Source organism: Protopterus annectens, chromosome 8.part0, assembly GCF_019279795.1.
Source record: "Protopterus annectens isolate FY-2018-M chromosome 8.part0, PAN1.0, whole genome shotgun sequence".
In the NCBI taxonomy this organism is placed as follows: Eukaryota; Metazoa; Chordata; order Ceratodontiformes; family Protopteridae; genus Protopterus; species Protopterus annectens.
Window position 1 is genome coordinate 1353840444 of NC_056741.1, and position 20850 is coordinate 1353861293.

Genomic DNA, 20850 nt, shown 5'->3' on the forward strand with positions numbered 1-20850 from the left:
ATATCTGTGAATTCTTGTGAAAATTTAATTAGCTATATTAGCTATGAAGAAATGTTAGACGTTGTTGGGCAAAAGAATGAAATTAAAAATTGGAGGATAGTTATGTTGAAAATAGGGAGTATAAGATATTTATGAAGATAATACAAAAAAGATTAGAAAGTAGATTGAATTATATAATGGAAGAAAGTATTTATTAGGTCAATGGGAAAGAATCCAAGAATTATTAATGATAATTAGGGAAATGGTGGATTATATTAAGAAAGGGTGGAAGAGGCAAAGTTAGGACAAAAGAGGTAAAGTTATCGGTAATGACATAAGTAAAGAATTTGCTTCAATAGAGCATGACATTTTATGCCAAATAATGAAAGAATATAATTATAGTGTACTAGTAAAGAAAGTATGTGAATCAGTATATAAAATTACTGAAATTAGAATCTTAGTAAATGGTTGGTTAAGTGAGGAAATTGAGATGAAAACAAGGATGTCCAATGAGTAGTATTTTGTTTGTAAAGGTTATAAACTGTGTAGTAAAAGGGATAAATGAAGAAATGGAAAAAGTAAATATATACTGGAAATGGGCATGTCATGTCCTATTATTATGTCTCATGCTGATGATATATTAACTGCTAAAAATAAAGAAGAAATGAAAGAAGTAATTATATGTGTACACAAATGACTGCAAAAAGTTGGATTAAAAATTAAAAAAAAATGCAAGGGTTTTTAGAGATGATATACAGTTGGAAGGAATATGGTTTAAAAAGATATCACTAATAGTAATTGGTTTTGGAGAATATAATATATTGATTAAACTATGGGAGAAAATTTTGAGAGATTTAAAGGGACATAGTGTTAAGATAAGGGTTATCATTTAAGAAAAAAGTAAATTTGATAAACACAATATGGATGAGAAAATGGCCATATATGGTTAGTGTATATATGATACAAAGAGTATTGGAGAGGTAGTTTCTTGAAATTATATTTAAATTTATCTCAGGAGTCTAGGTTAAATCCTGTGGGAAGTTATAAATGGATATGGAGCATGGGGTTCAGGCTTACTGAACCTGATAATACATGGAGGCTCATTAAGTCTGTATAAGAATGTTGGAATGGATAAATGGAAAGGAAAATACATTGATAATATTTAAGAAGAAATATGAAAGAATGGAATTTAATAAAAAAGTAGAGAAAAAGGAGAAAATAAAAAATATGTCAAGAAAAAGTAAAACTGTGGAAATTAAAGATAGAAGGAATCAAAGAAAATAGGAAAATATGGTATAAAATGTAATGCTGCAAAATTATTGTGTGAATCCATGGGAACATTTAACAGAAGAAATAAATGGTGTATGAAGAATGTTATGTCAAGATTTGTATGGAGGTTACACTTTAATAAGTTGCCAGTAAAAAGAAATATGCCTTATAAAAAGTAAATGAAAGGGTATGCCATTTTTGTGGTGAATTAGAAACAGAACATGCTTTCTTAATAGGTAAAAAAAATAAAAAAATGTATGGAAAAATAATAGAAAATTAAATTATAAAGGAATTGAGAGATTATACACACAGAAACATATGGGTATGAATTGCAACTTTATAAACAGATACAAATGTATATGATTGAATATGGATTTTATGGGAAATATACTAAAGAATATGGTAGTAATTTGGATAAAAAATGTTTTGCATTAAATGGACAATCTGGAATGAAAGACTGAATGAAATTATGTTCAATGGAAAGTGGATATTACTAAATATAGTAAAAAAATCAAATGGTGGTTAATGGAAAGAGGAGTGGGGGGTCTATACAAATGTAAAGTTTGGTTAGTAATGAAGGAATGTAGAACTGATGTAAATTCTTTATCTTCGTTCTTTTCAGTTTTTCCCGGTTAGGTAATGATTGGCAGTAGATTTTTATGGTGCCGAGTTGCCAGCCCGATGCCCAACCTTCAGCGAAGGCACACCCATTCACACCCATTCACGCATGTCTTTCGGAGGCCACTCGACCGCAGGGAGGACATGCAGACTCCACACAGAAGACACTCCAGCCGTGAATCGAACAGTTGTAAATTATATATAATTGTATAATAAAGCACCCCTACTTGTTGGACTGCTTCCTGTATCCTGGAGTGGAAACAAGATGCCAGCCCTGTATATGTCACTAACAATGAGTGACAGGAAGATTTTGAAACGTGTTGCTAATTTGGAAGTAGAAGGCATAGAGAAAGAAAATATTATGGATGTTGATGTGCTGATTAACAGAGATGAGGTAGAAATAAATTGTAGTGCAGATGATGTGGAGCAAGTCAAAGTTTTGGAAAGTCAGTCATGGGCACTTGATATTGAGACGTTACTGCAAATGATCAAGAAGGATCCAGGGAGGAGTCAGGTTTTTCATGGGGCAAAATGACTGATAAGCCTTTGCAGGAGGGCTAGAAATTGGCAAGCAGTGTAAGGACTTATGTAGAACAGACTAGATTGGCAGAAAAAAAAGAGAAAGCTGATGGACGTTTAAGGCGGTTACCATGCCCTGTGGTAAGAATTTTGTCAAAAATGTTTCTTTTATAAATGGATATTTAATGGGATAAAATTATAACTCCTATGGAATTTAAAGCTCAGTGTTTATGATTATTTATTCATCTTGGCAAGGAAATATTTTGCGATGTTACATTTGAGACTATGGGATTATTACAAATATGTTTTGATGTATATGAGGAAAACAAAATATGTATTTTTTTCTGTCCATTTGGCTATATAGCAAAATTGGATGAAAATAACAAGAATAGTTAGGGAAAGGATTTAAAAAAGACAGTAAATGTTTTAAGCTGTGAATTGTTTGGGGTGATTTAAAGCAGTTGTGGAAAGACCATGTAATAATAATGAGGCAATGTTATATGTCATTAGAAGAATGGTGGTGGTTTGTGTTATTCGAAAAAAATATAAAAAGTACATTTGGATGTGGAAAAACAAATAAGAAAGTACATAAAGAAGAATACTGTCAAATCTTAGGAAGCATGGATTATTTATTAAAATAAAATAGTGTAAAGTTGCTGAAAAGGAAAGGGATTTGCATGAAAAGAATAGACAGAAGAATTATTCAGAAGTTGCATAGACAATAATAGATAAAAGGAGGAAAGAAGTTTCTCCTTTTGTACTGAAGTTTCTAGGAATAAGGAAGGTTCAATTAGGGTTTTGAATTTCAGGCTGAGGATGGATGTGAGAGATTTACTCGGGGGGGGGATTAGGAGTATTGTAGAAAGATATTTCACTGATGTATCTTTTTGTGAAGAAAAGAAACATGGGTGAAGTTGCAAGGTAGCGCTGATCAGTGAGGAAAGTTTATTAAGGTTAAGCAAGAGTTTTTGTTATGCAAGAATATAATGTAATTAATCTCCTTAATGTTGGTTCCTTTCTAGGTTGTGATGCTATTGGGTATAGGATGTATAAAGATATGAAGAATGAATGTTTTGTAAAAGTATTAAATATCTTACTAGAGAAAGATATAAAAATGGAAGATATATTAGAATGGATAGATTAATTTGGAAAAAGAAGGTAATGAACTAAAACGATATCCATTAACTATGATTAATAATTACAATAAATGCAGAGAAGGTTTGGTAGGGTTATGCAAATATATGTGGTAGAAGGAATTTACAGAATTAAAGGAAGACAGTGTCCAAAAATGTTATGGGTTGTGAGGGAAGTGATAGATGACATATTAAAGGAACAAAAGGATTTAAAATTAGTAGTGGGGGATGTGGTCAAAGCTTGTGATAGTAGATCATGATCACTTCTGGTAAATGCTAAGAACATGTGGAATAGAAGGGAAACTCCTGAGATTATTGACCACATATGATAAAAGCAAGGTTAGTATTTTATTAAAAGGGTGGTTGAGTCAGAAAGTAGAGGGGAAGAGTGGTCTTAAACAGGGTTGTCCTGTAAGTGTTACATTTTATTGATGGTTATGAGTATCATTTCAAGACAGGTTGAAAGGAGTTTTCATGATGCTAGTTATCTTGTAGCTGATAGGGAAGCTGTACCTAAAATGTGTTCCTATGTGGTTGATTTGGTCATCGTAACTAAAACTAAAGGGAGGATGATGAAAGTATTGGAGAGAATGGGGTATTCTTAGGGGATGTTGGTTTGAGTTTAAGAGAAAAGTAGAGTAATGGTGAATATAGGTGGAGTGCTTTTTCTATGAAGCAGGTCTCTGTTTCAGGTGTGAGATTTGAAAAGAAGAGGTGGTAGAGGAACAACGTACTAATCTATTACAGGATATTCGGGATATTGTAAGTTGCTGGAGAACTTTCAAACTATTTTTAAAAAGAAGCTTAATCTTATAAACTTAATGTTATTAGGTAAATTAGGATACTTAGCTAGTGTATTTATGTTTACAAGTAAGAAAGAAAAGAAATTGTTGCAGCTGATTTTCATCAGTATATGGGGATGTCAAGAGTTAATCCAATTAAGTGAGGCATCTTATATGTTAACAAGGAAGGCTTAGGATTAATAAATTCCAGTAGTGTATATAGCATTAATGATCTGTGTTGGAAAGATGCAGGATAATATGCAAGGTGTGACAGGAAGAATAATGTTAGAGAAATACATTTTTTTGGCAAAAATGTAAAGAAAAAGGGGTGGGGAAAACAGAAGATGATGTGTGAATGGCAAATTAGTATTTTTGTTGTGGAAGTTAAATGTAGGGAAAGTTTATGAAAAGACGAGTATGGCATGAAAAAACATGGAAAATATTACATTAAACCATGGTGTAATTTATGTGGAGAGGTTAAAAAGGCAATAAAGGACAAGACAGGTAGATTAAAAGGCATGGTAAAAATACAATATTTTCTGTGGAGACTGAATTTAGACAGGCTTCCTGTAAAAGGGCAGTTGGTTTATAAATCATGGGGAAAATTGTGTTTTGAGTGTAAAGAAGTAAAAATAATTAAACTTTACGTTGTGGAAGAATTAAGAAAAATTGGGAATGAGTTGATAAAATAATATTCTGGAAGGTCAGGTGTGGTTAATATGGACATGGTATTGTATGGATATTATACAGATATTAAAAACAAAAGTTTTGAGAAGATTGATGTGAACATGTTTGGATTTGTATGGGAACTAAGGAGGGCAAGATAAAATTATATTTTTTTTAGTAGAAAATAGGTTTTTGCTAAAGTTATTGATCATATAAAATAGTTGGGGGGAAAGCTGGGCAGGATAGAAAAGTATAATAATATGTATAAATGGAATGTGAATAAGGAGGAGTCTGCATGATATGTACAGATATGTATAAATATTATTTGTATTGCTCTTACATTTTATTGAATGTAAATATACAAATGTTTAATTTAAAAAAAATAGAGAATGCCTACTCATTTTTAGCTACTAGGTGGTGCCAGAGGGTTGCTGCTGAGGGCAATGTTTTTCCAAGATGGAGAAAGGAGAAGGCATACTGTAAAGCATACCCATGTGACAAAGTGTTGTTGTATGCAGTAAGAACACTTTCACATGTGCAGAAATCTAAAATAAAGAAAAGAACCTATGTCTGAAGCTAACAAAAAGAGAAGGACTGATGCATAGAAATTAAAACCAGAAGAGAAGACCAATGGTAAGAATCAAAACAAAGAAGAGTGACACTATTAACAGGTATGAAGCTATAGACAGTATTATTTTACCTTTGGGGTTTAAAGTACAAGACATAAAAGCATTAATACACTTGTGAACAGAAGACGTTTGCCAGGTTACTTTTGAACCTTTTACTCATTTACTCAATGGACTGAGTATATTTTTTTCAGAACTTGGGACTACAACTGAAAAAAATAAAAGTAAATAAATGTGCAGTTCAAAACATCTGACATAGAGAAATGTGTACCAAAGATTTTTTCCGTTTTTTTTTTTTTTTTTTTTTAATAAGGTGCATGAGATTAAACAATGTTTGATATGTTTGATTAAAGAAATGATGGGGGGTATTGGTGACACCGGATGTTCTTGAAGGCAAAATGCAGCATACTTCCAATTTGAATAGGAAATGGGGAACAGTGAGGTATTGGTGTCAACCTAAAGCTTGTTTTTTTTTTTTTTGGGGGGAGGGGAGCAATTGATACAAAACTAATAAAACAGGATGTGGTCACTGTGGGGAAAGGGGATATACCACAAAAATTATAGGTCTAAGTATAGAAAGTGCAATGAATTTAGATACTTTTGATTTGACTGTCTTTTAGTAGAAAAGGAAAGGTTAGAAGAAGAGAATATTTCAGAAGAAAGATAATCCTATGATAATATAACTGGATATTGGTGGAAAAAGGATTATGTGGGAGATAAAATTAACTGTTATGAAGAATAGATGGAGTCTAGAAGATGGGCATGAGGTACAAAGAGGAAGTATTAAAGAGCAAGATAAAAACAGATGTGCAGCACTAGGAAGTGAAGAAGGGGAAGTGGGATAATTTGAGACAGGTGAAGAACAAGACAATGATAAATTGGAGGGAGACTGCAGAGAAGGACGAAAAATGTGGAATAAGAAAGACACATTAGAAGAAAAGAGATTACTCTGGAATATTAGAAGAAGCGTAAACATCACTTAAATGTTAGAGGTGTAGGTAGTGACTGGATGGTGAAAAATAAGTATGGAGGTTATATGTTTGTTAGATATAAGGTATGTGAAGGAAGAAAACAGAAAAACAATTTAGACAATATGGGGTCAAAAGATTATATGGTCAGTGCAGAGTGATATTTGTTCAGGAGTAGGATTTTTTTAAGTAAAGAGATAAAGATACTAAGTATAATGGTAGTACCTGGAAGACTAGTGGTATATGATGTAAGGAAAAAAGAAAGGTGTATAAGGATAATTGTAGTTTATGCATACAACCATATGATGGAGATGAAAAAATGTTTAAGGAACTTAAAAACATTGTCCTGTTAAATATGTTGATTATTTTTATGGTGGGAGATTTTAAATGCAATACGACAAAGATGTTAAAGTAACAAGTTATAACACACAGCGAGTTGAGAGTAGTAAAAAAAAAAAAAAAGAAACTGGATATATGAAAGGTGGACTTTTAGAATTGAAATGGATTATGTGGAGCATTCAAGAGGATATGAAAGAAATAGGTGAGGTAGAAATGGCTGATTTTTCAAATCCTAGAGTGGTATGGACTAGAATATCGGGATGGCAGAGAAATAATAAAAGAAGAGAAATTAACAAAATGATTGACTGGAGAGATTACTAAAACAGATGAGTTGAACAGTTAACATAATTTTATGAGAAGAGTATATGATAATGGGAGTACATTATAAAAACTGGACAGATTGGTGGAGTGTTTATAAAGAGAAATGCATGAAAAATGTTTTATTGTTGAAAAAAAAGAGTAAAACAAAGGAATAGAAGAGCATGGAATGAAAGCACAAATAAACCATAATAGAACGGTGTGGTCATAGAATAAGAGAACTAGAAATAGAGTTCTGTGAAAAATAGAGAAAAGGTTAAAAATAAACTTTAAATATTTTGTAGAGGCAAAAATACAAGTTATCCCATTTTTGGGAAAAGAGATAAAAAGAAGGAAAATTAATGCAATGTCTGATGAAGAAGGAAATATTAGAAATATGCAGAGAGAAATAATGGAAATTGTGGAAAACTTTATGGGTAGAATGTATGAAAAAGAATTAGTACAAGAGGAAGTATGGATTGTAAACAAAAAAAAAAATCTGAAAATGTTAAGAATTCTCTAGAAAAGGATCTCCAAGTGCATTTTGTCAAAAATGGAATCCACTATAAATGTTGAAGTGTTCTATGTGTCATTAAAAGTGATTGAAATGAATGCAGAAATTTAAATGCAAGGAATTTGTAACTAAAATGTCATGAAGTCAGTTTCTGAGTAAGAAACATTAAATTCTTGTAAAAACTAGTTTGTCTTAAGAGGTCCTTTATTATTTAACAATTTAGCCTAGCAGTTCTCAATTATAAGAATATGAGTTTGTTCCCAAATTCCATCATTAGCATGACAATGATGCAGTTTGCTATTACACCATTGGAGTGTAGGTATTTGGGCTGGGGCATTTCACTTTGGGGTAGGAGCAGAAGTACTACAAATACGTATCTACTGTCAGAAGGTAGTAGGCACTGCTGACAAGTAACAATTGGAGAAGGATGTATGTTACAAAAGGCGAGTCTGGAGTAAACACCACTCTGTATTAACACTGCTGTTGATTTATATTGTGCATATTTTAAGCCTTTGTTTTTCTCTCTTTCTGTTTTCTCTCTCTCTTTTTTATTTACTTTCATTTTTGGGACTGGTTTCCATTCTCTACTCAGAAGGGATTTTTCAACTTAAATATTGCAAATGTATGTATAGCCATTTGTTTTGTGTGTGCATGTGTGCATGAGTTTGTGAATCTTCCTTACAGGCTTTGTGTTTGTGTTTGTGTGTCTTTTTACTGCTACAAACTACAGATACTAATTTAATGTATTTTGCACACTAACTTATCAATGTGTACCGTGTGAAGCAGAAGATTATTTGGGTTTGGAAGAAATTAAAACGATCAGGAGGAGAAGCTTGTCCTAAGGATTAGCTTTAGATGTCTGAGGGATGGCTTTCTATAGGAGGTACAAGCTTTCATCATAGTCTGTTATGCACTGCTTTTTAGCAGAATCTGAGCAGAAGCCGAACTAAATATTGTAAACATACATAACAGCACTGATCGGCCTTGTGGTGGGATAATGTCAAGTGTATGGTACTGGCACTTTTCACTGTCTCTTGAAATAATGGGGGTGGGGGAATATAGCCATTCCGCGGGTTGAGTGAGACTAGTGCTCTGCATTACAGGATTTTCCCAGTGAAATCTTACTGGGGCTGGTGGAGGATTTGGCTCATAGATTCATAGGTGTTTATTAGGCTAATGGCCGCAAGGGCCTTTTTAAGCCTACCCTACCCATGCATCCCAAATCTCTGATAAGTTCTGATACCTTTGATAAGTGTAAGCATGGGCCTGGGAGATGAACCATTTACAGGTTACTCGTGTCCATTAGATATGTAGGTGCCAAACCAGGGATGAGTTTCTGGTTTCCCATCCAATTGTCCAAATTGCACTTGAATTGGGGTAGTGAGGAACTCTGCTTCACATGGATGAGGCCTGTTCCATAGACTGGGTAGTCTCTTTGGGTACATGCCTATCTCTCCAGCAGGTCCTGTTTATATCACAGGCAAGGTTCAAGTCTTTAGAATGGGTAATTCTGGTGCTGTTTGTTTTGTGAATATGCTGGAGGTCCATCAGAGTGGGGCCTGACAGTTCCCTGTATGCCAGGCATAGATCTCCACTCAAAAGCCTGTATGAGATAGAATACAGGGATAGGGCCTTCAGGCGGTCTGCATAGGACATTTTACTTACTCCCTGTATTCTTTTAGTGAGGAACCTCTGTGGATGTTCCAACTGTTGGATATGCCTGCTTAGGTATGTACCAAAGGGGGCATTGTACTCAATGATAGGTCTGATGAATGCCGAATACAGTGGAACAGTGACTTCCTTGTTCTTGGATGCCATATCTTTGTTTATAAGTTGCGCAACATAGAATGATTTCCTCACCACTGTAGACACATGATGGTCGAGGGCTAGATTACTATCTATGTGTGTCCCTAAGCCCCTGACTACTGGGTCACCTCTAAGGGGTGTGTTGTCAGTTCCCAGCACTGGGTCAAATGCAGGCTGAGGTAACCTTTAAAAGGTATTGGGGAGATGGTGCTGGAGAACTTTTATTTTATTTTATTTTGTTATTAACCTGGAAAGTGAACTTGCCACATATGTCTTTTATAGCTTTGTCCCAGACATTAATAGTGGATAGATCACACAGTGTGGAAATGCAGTAACCAGTGAACACATGCTGCAAGTCCTACTGTGTGCAGTTTATAGCTCTTCATGTCCCCTCCCTCAACACTACTTATGTAGTAAGTCAGTGTTAATACCCTCATCTCTTTGTGAGCTTAGATCTGGAGATGGAGTGATGTAGGTAGGTTTTCATTTGGAGTAATGCTTTAGGAGACTGCATTCAACACTAGTTCTTATTTGAACACTACCACAGTTTTCTTGAAATATAAAATATCTGCTTAGTGTATAGTCATTGAAATGTCATAGTGCATGATGCATTTTAACAAAGTCAGATTGTTTCAGTTTTTGTTTGAAAATGTACAAATTATATAAATGCTGATTTCTTTATCAGTCAGAGGTCTAGAAATGTAGACTGTATGTAGCTGATGTTTTTAAAGTGTAGCAAATCTTAACTGAAGAAACATGCTCGCCCTTTTTACTGCCTAAAAAGTTTTGAAATATTATCATCCTGCTAGTTTAGCTAGAAGCACTAAGCTGCACTGAAGTAATAGCAGCTTGTTTGTTTATTTCAGGATGGCCTGATGTTTGTTTTTTAAGATGCAGTGATGTAATGTTGATGTTTATTTCAAAATAGCCGTGAGATGTTCATAATTAGATCACTGTTTGCAGTAGGCTAAACTATATGGAACTTATGCTGCCAAAAATCAGAAGTCCAGCCAGCTTCCAAAGCATTATGGCACTGTCCACACTCCCAAATGACAGTTAAAGCTTGAGGGCAAGACAGTATAAATGCAGACATATGGGCACCAAAAATTCAGAACCTTCTTGCTACTGAAGCTATCAGCAAGCCTTGCTCTCTGCTGTGAATTTTCAGGTTTAGTGATCAGCTAGTTTTTGTCAAATGCAGATATTTATTGTTAGTGACTTCTTTTCAGTTTCTTGAAAAAATGTTTTCTTCTTCACTGCAGATATGTATGAAAAAGGGGAAGTGTTCAAGTGATTGCCAGATTCCCTGTAAAGATCACCACACAATCCTGTCTATTTTGCTTAGAGGAGGAATAAAATATTCAGTCAGTTTGTATGTCCCATATCCCTAATCACTTAGAAGCAAGCATAGTTCTTTTCTTTTACATTTAGTAAACCAAAAGTTGAAGGCTTTGTCCCATAGAGTCATGGTGCAAAGCCTGTCTTCTTTGGACATTCCCCCTCAGGTCCCCAGGAAGAGAGAAGTATCCAGGGAGGCTTTGGTTTCTATTCTGGCTTCTTTGCCTTGGCCTTCAGCAGATGATTCTCTGGTGGCCTTATCAGAGCTCTTACATCATCCCTCAGCTTCTGTCGCATCCTCTGGCACTGCTTCTCATGAAGCTGCTAAGAGTGGTAAGACAAGCATTTCCACCAAGGCTGCTCATATGTCCATTTTAATGACCGGGAGAACCACTCTTGCAAAGACCAGAAGAAGAGACAGATGTCAGTCCTTTACACTGTCAGACTGAGGTTCCTCAGTCCTGGAAAATGCTATAAGCTGTTACTGAAGGAATTTCCAGAACCTGCACTCATTTCTCCAGTTCTATCATCTTTGGATGATGTGTGTGCTACTGCCTGCAATTTTCACAGTCAGCTGCCCCTAAAAAGGCAGATAGGATGTATAAATTTCCTCAGTCTTTTAAGTTTTATGCATAATTCCCAAACCTCATCCAGCAGCCATATCTTTAGTTAATCCTTCTGCTGCTAAATACTTACTTAATTCCAATCTTACTGTCGTTGATAAGGATGGGAAGTTTATTGATAAGTATGGGGAGGAGTGGATATTTCTGCAACTTTGATTTTCAGAGTTATGATTTGTCAGGCTCATATGTTAAGGTTTGCTCTGACTGAAAATATGAGGAATGTTTTATCTGCAGTTCCTTACTGTGAGGAAACATTTGCTTTAAATAATTTAATTTCTTCCGTTGTTCAAGTCACTACTCATTGTATGCAGTACGTGTTTGACTCTGTTGATACTTATTCAAGGGATATGGATACTGGTACTGTTTTGAGGAGGTTTGCATGATTGTATTCTTAGAACCTCTCAGATTATATTAAAAATGAGATTTTAAATTCTCCTTTTTATATAGATTTAGTTTTTGGTCCCTTTGGCCCCTCTGCTACAGAGCTGATCAAAAAGTGTGATGAAAAGGATAAGCTGATAGAATGAATCTCTAGTTTTCCAATGGATTGCTAACTTCCCAACACATTTTGGTAAGAAACAAAATTAACAGTCTCAACAAATTAAAGATGAATAGACAATTAAGAAAAAAGTGGAAGGGGAGTGGCAGCTACTTGTTTTCTTCCAGAAAGTCAGACTCGCCACTTTTCTCATTGTCAACAGATAGTATCGGACAAATAGGTTCTGAAGATCATTCATCAAGGTTAGAGATGGCTGTGGGAGGAATCATCTTCCAGACCGGACTCTTTTCAATTGTCCTTCACCACATGTTGTTCGAGAGAGTGACAGAACCTGTTCTCCCTTCCCAGGTGGGAAATGTGTTTTATTCATGGACGGTTTTAGTGCTTAAATAAGAAAATGCTTGAAGATCAGTTCTGTGTCTTTCTTGTCTAAACCTGCTTGTGATAGGGCCCAAATTCAAACTGATGTCACTTCACAACCTGTTAACCTCTTATTCCTCATTCAAGTTTCCTTCTAACAGATGTAAAAGATGCTTATCACATTCCTATTCATCCAGAATTCAGATGTTTCTTAAGGTTTTGTGTGTCTGGATCACATTATCAGTTTTGTGCCTTACCCTTTGGACTATCCACTGCACCAGTCATGTGCACAAAGTCTAGTTCCAGTCATAGCTCATTGCAGGCTACAGGGTATGCACAATTTTCCATATTTAGATGACTTGCTTATTTTTACAGTGCCTTTTTCAAAGTGTCATGAATCTCTCTCTCGGGAGAGATAGCTCTTACACAGTCTGGTACTTCAAGGGAATATTCAGAAGTATTTCTTGACTCTTTCTCACAGGATTGTGTTTCTGTGATTAGAGCTAGACACCACAGTTCAAAGAGGCTTTCTTCCACAGGAAAAATAGATCTATATTTAGGTCTACTTCTAGGGTTTTCCACTCATACTTCAGTCACTGTGAAGGAATACCTCAGAATATTGGGTCTCGTGGATTCTGTGATTCTCATGATACCCCTGGCAAGTCTCCACATAAGAAAGACAGAGTGGCATCTAAAGTCTCATTGGTCTCAGCACCAATACCCATTGTCTTTTCATAACTCGTATGTTGTTTGTCAAAAGGGAAATCACTTGTTGTAGACATCTCTAAATCCAGGTCTCCCCTTCTCCCTTCCTGCTCCAAAGTAGTCAGGCATCACAGATGCTTTGGACTTTGCTATGGGAGTAATTTCAAGAGGGGAAAAAAGTACAAGGTGTGTGGGACACCAAGGGCAGACACAAGCACATAAATAGAAATGAGGTGCTTGCCCTGATCAAAGCACTCAACCCTCTGAATTGTCTTTCGTCCCCAAGACCTCTTCAGTTTGTTATATACAGTACCACAGCCATGCAGTGCAACAGCAAACAAGGGGGAACCACATTGTATTCCTTCCCAGACTGACCATGCTAGCTTTTGATATAGTTTCACAGCACAGTCTCACTCTACAGGTGCCCCACATTCCATCAGAACAAAGTTGTGCGGCAGACAGGCTGAGCAGGACAAAGTCAGACCCTTACAAATGGAAAATAGTTCAGGTGTCATCCAAGATTTGATCCATCTGTGGGGAGTTAAAGTTAGACCTCTTTGCCTCCTCTCTGAAGAATCACATGGCAAAATTCTTCTCCAGGAATCCATGCAAGAAGGCCTGGAAGACAGATGCCTTTTCTTTTCCTCGGAAAGGAATGTACCTGTATGCTTTTCTACTCATTCCACTAATATTCAGGATACTTCTAAAGATTCAGAAGGAATCCCCAATGTCACTAAACTGGTTGTTCTGTGGTTTTGCAATATTTGTGTGAGCTACTATCCTAAGGCCTTTATTACTCCTCTATCAAGGTTCATTTATCAGCCATTTCAGCACATCTGCCCATGGATCCTCCTCTTTCAATACTTTCTCCTGTCAAAATGGTTTTGAAAGGGGTTTTGCATAAGAGACCTCTGAGAAAACCACTGGCCCCTCCTTGGAATCTTGACTTGCTCCATTTGAACCACCTAACCTGGCTGACATGAGGTTCGTAACATGAAATACAGTTTTACTAGTTCTCTGACCTGTGCAAGAAGGGTACTTGAGTTGGAAAGCTCTTACTGTGAGTTAACCCTATCTCATTTTCCACAGGGACAAGGTTTCCTTGATAACTAATCCTTCCTTTATGCCTAAAGTGGTATCCGAGTTTACTTTAAGCCAAACTATCTGTTTTCCCATTTTCTTTCCTGAACCTAAAAGTAAGGAAGAAAGGATTCTCCATATCTTGGATGTCCACAGACAATTCTGGTGCATCTTTTAAGTCTTTGGATCAATTCTTAATTTCTTTTGAAGGTAAGAGGAAAGGATAACCTGTGTCAAAGCAAACTGTTTCCAAATGGTCATCTAAAGAGACTACCTTTTGTTATACTCACCCAAAAAAAATATTCCTGGTAGGGTCAAGGCCTACTGTACCAGGGCCTTGGCTTCATGTATTGCTTTTTGGAAAGTGTTGAATTCTAGAAGTATTTTAAAACTCAATCCTCTGTGCATACTTCTACAGAGCACTATAAAGCTTGGTTCCTTCTCTAGGTCCAGACCAGGCTTTGCAAGGGCCATTGTCCAGGGGCTCCTGAAGTCTTCTCCTTTCACCTACCAAATGTAGTAAGCTAGGACAGTCTACCCATCTAGCTAAAGCTACAGGAGCAGTGATCAATATAGGTTCATAGGTGTTTACTAGGCTAATGACCACAAGGGCCTTTTTAGGCCTAGCCATGCATCCAAATCTCTGACAAGTTCTGGTATCCTTGGTAAGTGTAGGCAGCGGCTTTGGAGGTGAAACATTTACAAGCATTTACAAGCAGGGGCCTAGGAGTTGAACCGTTGCAGGCTGCCTGTGTCTATTAGAGAAATATGTGCCAAACCAGGGATGAATTTCTTGTTCTCCATTCAGTTGTCCAAGTTGCACTTGAATTGGAGTAGGGAGGAACTCTGCTTTATGTGGATGGGAAAGTCTGTTCCGCCTGTTCCAGAGAAAGGGTCGTCTTTAGGATACATACCAGTCTCTCCAGCAGGTCCTATTTATATCACAGGCAAGGTTTAAAGGAGAACAATGGGGTATTATTTCTAAATCCTCAACATGACCACGATTTTTCTCCCTATTATATGATCCTGTCTAAAGAAATGTTCAGATCAGCTTTAAAAAAATATGAAATCAACTGTTTTTCTTCACCAGCCCGATGCCTTGCCGTACTGTATTAGCTTCACTTTTAAAAATGAGTTATCGTGCCGTTCAAAAGCCATCTCTTAAATTCTGATGTCAGAACTACTACAGATCAGCAGCAGTTGTCTTAAAGTTCCCTCCCTCAGATTGACATCAGCACTACTATATTTGCATGCTCTTAAAAAGCATGGAATGACCCACCCATCATGTGATGTCAGAGCTATGTTGGCCATCCCACTCCAGCACACTTGTGTGGAACTTCCTTTCTTTGTTACTTTTTTCCTGCGGACTGCATTGCATTGACGGACGATCAGGAATGCTAGATAACCTCAGCCAGAATCTCTTTTCTATTATTGCGATAAGGTGAGTGTTATAAATCTTTTGCATTCAACAAGTTGATTGTGCTTTCCAGCAACTGTGAGCTATGATTTCTTGAGGCCAACACCTTTCCGTGAGCAATTTGCATTGATAATGTTATGAGAGAGAGCGATGGCTTCCTTTTTTTCTGCAGATTCTACTCTCACCATGTGCTTTGCTTACTTTTTATCTTTTTTTGGGCTTTAAGTTCCACGAAAAAATGCAATGCACATGACATGAGTAGCATCTACCTTATGTAGCACTCGTTATTTCACATCTCTGAGGCAGAATGCCATTTGAAATGCTTCTGGAGAGGCTGTAGTACATCATGTAAACAAATAATGTTTGTGCCATTTTTTAGGGTTTGCTCGGTTGCTCTGCGACTGCAGAATGTAGCTTTTGAAAGCAACTGTAGAGTTTGGATTTCTGTTTCTAAGAGGTAGAGATGTATGCTATCGCATAATAGTTTTTGTTTGTTTTCAAAAGTGAAACACGGAAAAGCACATGGCAGTGGCGGATTTAGGCTTTGGCGTTGGGGCGTGCGCCTCCCCCTTTTGCTATCTTGATTTACAATCGTGCAGTAAAAGCATGGTTAAAAAAAAAAGCTTAGAAAATCTTCCTGGAGGTTCCGCTGATGCTACTGCATCATTTTGAAGTAAGCTATGCACATCTCAAAGTCCGTGGATATTGGCTGATGCTAGCCATGGCTATGGTAATCCCAGCAGCATCTAATATCTTCCGTGGGTATATTGGGGAAGGGAATCACAAACAGGGTGAGGGGGGGGGGTGAAACCCTCCCTCCCACACACACACACACACACACACACACACACACACACACACACACACACACACACACACACACACACACACACTTTCCACAGACTTTTATGGAATCTGCCCTCGGCTGACTTGTCAGCTGAAACAAAAACACTTATTCAACTACAGAGGCAGAAATTAAAGAAACAAAGTTGTTTCAAAATTTTCTGCTACATTAGCTGAATCTATGTTTTGTGATTGAAAAAAAGAAAGAAAGAAAATAGGAACGTGCACCACTGGTCCTGGCTACATGTGCGTCTTATTGGCTGCTATCTGTAGCCATATCAAAGTACAGATTCAGTGGGTGCACTATGATTGGTTGTAAAGCATACAATCACCCAAAATGCAGTTTGTTGTTGCACTTGCCAACATTACGTTATGTTGAGGAATAATAAATTTAAACTGCCTCAGTTTCTTCAAGACATCCCCGATTTTGACTCATATTTCTTCTATTCTTCATAAACTATTTTATTTTCTGGTAAGTCCATGACAGTCACTGAGGATTAGACTAAATTTGTAATGCCAGTCATTTGAGTTTCATATTTCTTATTGACAAAAAATGTCTGACTGAAGTTGCAGGTGTCAAGCCAAGTACATATTCTGACAAAGTAGTGTGTGTGTGTATGTATGAGCCCAAGCGCGATCATATGTGCGATTATGCGCAATGGCGAGTATGAATGTGCGATTGCAAGTAAGTACATGTACCCTGTTTTTGCAGAAAGAATAACTCACAGCTTCCCAGATTTTACAAAACATTCTTGAATTTTTTCTGATATTTTGACCTATTTCGTCCACTCTCAGATCTTCACTTTCAGAAAAGATAGAGCCATTACTCAAAACTGGAATTTCCCCTTGCTAGCGTGTCATTACCAAAATCAAGGACTATAACAAGAGAACTACCATAAAAGTTAGTCCTGAGGCAAGTTCTCTTAAATATACTTATTGTCACGTGTCATATAAAATTGGGATGATTATAAAAATAAGTGCAGCAAATGGGGGCAAACAGGTCATTAAATTCAAAGGAACAAGCTTGGGTTGACAGGTGACAGCTAAGGTTCAATTCTGGGAAAAGAATGGTGCTGCTTATTGGAATCAGTAACCCTAATAGACTATATAAGCTGAGATGGGCACAGCTTTAAGTCTCAGAACATCAACAAGATTTAGCTGGTAACAAGGGTACTGGAACCAGAATTTTGCAGAATGTCCGGATTTTTCCCTCCTATTATTCGATGTTAAGTTGTCTATCTCGCCTTCATTCTTGCTGGTTGGGTTCAGAGCCGACTCTGCCATCTTCAAAAGCTTGAGAGCTGTTTACTGGCTCGAGGCCTCCCCATATCCCATGATGCCTGGCGCTAGATACCCAGATCTCGTTTGCCGCTTCTGCGAGGTTGTCTTACTGGCTCAGGTCATATATTTTCATTGTTTTGTCTGTTTTTTGATAAAAACTATTAGGGTTTTAGTGTAGTTTGTTAGTTGTAGTTACAATCTTTCTATAGGATATCTTTGTTGTACCTATATATATATTTTTTTCTTACCTGAATTCCCCTCCCCTTCAGAAAACTCGTTTTAGTTAGAGAGTTCCCCCCCCACTCCCACCTTAAGTAGCCATTTAAGTTAGAGGCTAACCTTTTAAAAAAAAAAAAAATTAGTATTTACCTAGTTTAGTCTTCTTGTTTGTTGGTAGCATAGGATATTGTGTCTATTTCTTGGCTGTTTTTTGGGTGTGGTAACTTGTGTGTGTGATAGTTATTATATCCTAAAATTTTTGTGTATTGTTTGGTGTTCCTTCCTTAGGTATGTCCAAGGATACCAAGGTGTCCAGATTCAAGAAGTGTGACTCATGCTGTCAGAAGATGTCTCTGACAGATGGTCACACTTCTTGCGTCTATTGTCTGGGCACTGTGCACCTGCAGGACTCTTGTTCGGTTTGCCATGCTTTCAGCCCAAGAGTCCTGCAGGAGCGTAGGAATAAGTTAATCCTACGGGGTTTACTTAAGCCTGAGGATTCACCGGCTAAAGCTCAGCCAGTGAAGTCCTAAATCTTTGGCTCCCAGTTCGGAGCCATTGTTGGGTGAAGCTACTCCTTCTGCCTTGGTTTTGGCTGGAACCAATGTGCCTGCCTTCCAGTCGGTTCCAACACGCACTTCAGAGCCGTCGGGGAGTCGAAAGAGATCCAGGTCTCCCTCCCTGGAGTCGATACGCTCGGCTCTGAGGTCTCCTCTGCTCCAATTGGAGCGTAATCATCGGTCCTCCCACTCTTCTCGGTCATCAAGGCTTTCAGATCACGACGTGGAGAGAGTGGTCAGTAGGCTGTTGAAATCGCAGGCCCTAGCAAAAATGTTGTCCAGTCCCCCTCATCAGGGGTCGGCTCCGTCCATGTCTGCAGTTATTCCTCCTCCGACTCCTCCCTTGAGTTCAGAGCCGGAGTTCGTTGTGGTTCGAGTCGTGGAACCGTCGGCACCAATACCTTCTCCTTCAGTTCCATTGTCTGCTCCGATCACTTCCTTGGTAACGTCCTTGGAGGGATCAGGGCACCGAGACTCCCTCATCAGCTCCGAGGGGGCGAGTGGCATCGGAACCGTGTCCGACCCCGTTCTCCCCCTCGGCGCAGGTGAACTCATCTCCTACATCGGCGTCGGAGCCTTCCCCCTCGGTGCGGAGAGGGATTCCGATCTCTTCGGAACTGGAGCCTTCTCAGCATCCGAGCAAGGGCACCTTCAAAGTCATGAGGAGTGTGCTGGCCCCTGAGTCAGCCCCATGATCATCCCCATCGGCTCCTCCCCCTATGGTGCCTGCGTCTGCCTTTGCCCCTCCTCCAGACCCCAAGCGTGGGGAACCAACACTCCAGGGCACCCCTTTGGGTGTATCTTCCTCTTCCGAGGCCTCCCCTGATCATTCAGAGGAGCCACCTCGTAAGAGGAAATGCAAGAGGAAGCATGTTGACTCCCCTGAGTCTGTCACATCAGATACCGACTTAGAGGATTCAGAAGGGTCCCCGAGATCCTCCTCTGAAGATGTCTCCTTCTCAGACATCCTTGAGATGCTTAGGCAGAGGGGGAACTGGACTACCCTGAGCCCTTCCGAGGATGAGTCGGTATTCCTGGATGTGTTTGGATCCCGACCTTCCACCTCCTGGGTGTCTCCACCTTTCGACCCACTGATGTCTGTGGTGGCACGGAAGGCATGGTCAGCTCCAGACACAGTGGAACCAACCCCCAGAAGACCCGCTAAATTTATAACTGCACCACAGGATAAACAGTTTTTGATCAAAGGTGTTCCAGTTGATGCCATGGTGGTAGTGGCGGCCACAAAAAGGAGTTGGCTGAAACTTCTTCATCTGTCCATCCCCCTAACAAGGAGTCCAGGATGATGGACAGATAGGGAAGTGGATGTTCTCTTCAGTGACCTTTTCCATGAGGTCTCTGAATTATTTGTGCCACTTTACCCGTCTTCAAAGGGATCTCCTTAAAGAGCTTGGAGATACCCTCCAAGATCCATCAGCTGAGGGAGCCCAGGCTAAGGCAGCCTCTCAGCTGGCGACTCTTAATTCAGTGGTGAACTCCTCCATGAGGCTAATTTCTTATGCAGCCAATGGTGCGAGTAGAGCCGTGGGCACAGGCGTTGCCCTAAGGAGGCACGCTTGGATGCGGCTATGTAACTTTGCAGAACCTTTCAGAGCATCTTTCACCAACACCTCCTTTGATGGTTCCTCTCTTTTTGGATCACAGGTGAACGACACCCTTACCAGGTGTGAGCAGGAAGGCAAGACTCTCTCTGCCGTGGGAGTCCGTTTTTCCACTCCTTCCAGACCATATCCCAAGGGTCAGAAGAGTGGAAAGATGTGGTTCCGTAAACCCCAGGGAGCCTTGCCGGACACACGTGGTGAGTTCCCATCCAGGGGTAGAGAAGGGAACAATAACAGACGCCGCCCTCCGCAAAACCAGGGCAGCAGAGAATCCTTCTCTGACAAGCCCTTCCAGCATCCCTGAAGGGTTGCCCAGCTGCTCACCTCTGGAGGCAGTCCGGGGGAAGATTATCGCTGTACCCAAGAGCCTGGAAAGACATAGCACAAGACAAATGGGTACAGTCTGTTATATCCGGAGGCTACAGAATTCCCTTTGTTCACACTCCCTTATTGTTAAACAAGTCCCTTCCAGATGTTCCACCCAATCTAAGGGATCAAGCAGTTCAAGAAGTTTCAAAACTGCTAAGAAAAAGGGCCACCCAGCAAGTCCCAGCAGACCAGCAAGGATCCGGAATTTACTCAAGGTTCTTTTTGGTACCAAAAAAGACAGGGGACTGGAGACCCATTCTGGATCTCAGCAGACTAAACAGGTCTGTACAAAGAACGAAGTTTTGGATGGTCACGCTACAGTCTATTTTATCCTTTCTGGGTCAGAACAATTGGATGCACTCTATAGATCTTCAGGATGCGTACTACCACATCAAAATGGACAGATGCTCCCGAAGATTCC

The 20850-nt window shown here is 38.7% G+C and overlaps 1 protein-coding gene across 8 annotated transcripts in view; it reads left to right on the forward strand.

Moving 5' to 3' along the window:
* The window catches only part of PHLDB1 (pleckstrin homology like domain family B member 1), a 2201164-nt gene that overhangs the window by 2086635 nt on the left and 93679 nt on the right, over positions 1–20850 (forward strand). For 6 of the 8 annotated variants that reach the window (XM_044080920.1, XM_044080921.1, XM_044080924.1 and 3 more), the window contains one exon: positions 8303–8332. The exons of the other annotated variants lie outside the window; for them this stretch is intronic. In XM_044080920.1, coding sequence (XP_043936855.1) covers positions 8303–8332 — 30 coding nt within the window. The remainder of the gene's footprint in view (positions 1–8302; positions 8333–20850) is intronic. 8 annotated transcript variants of the gene reach the window in all.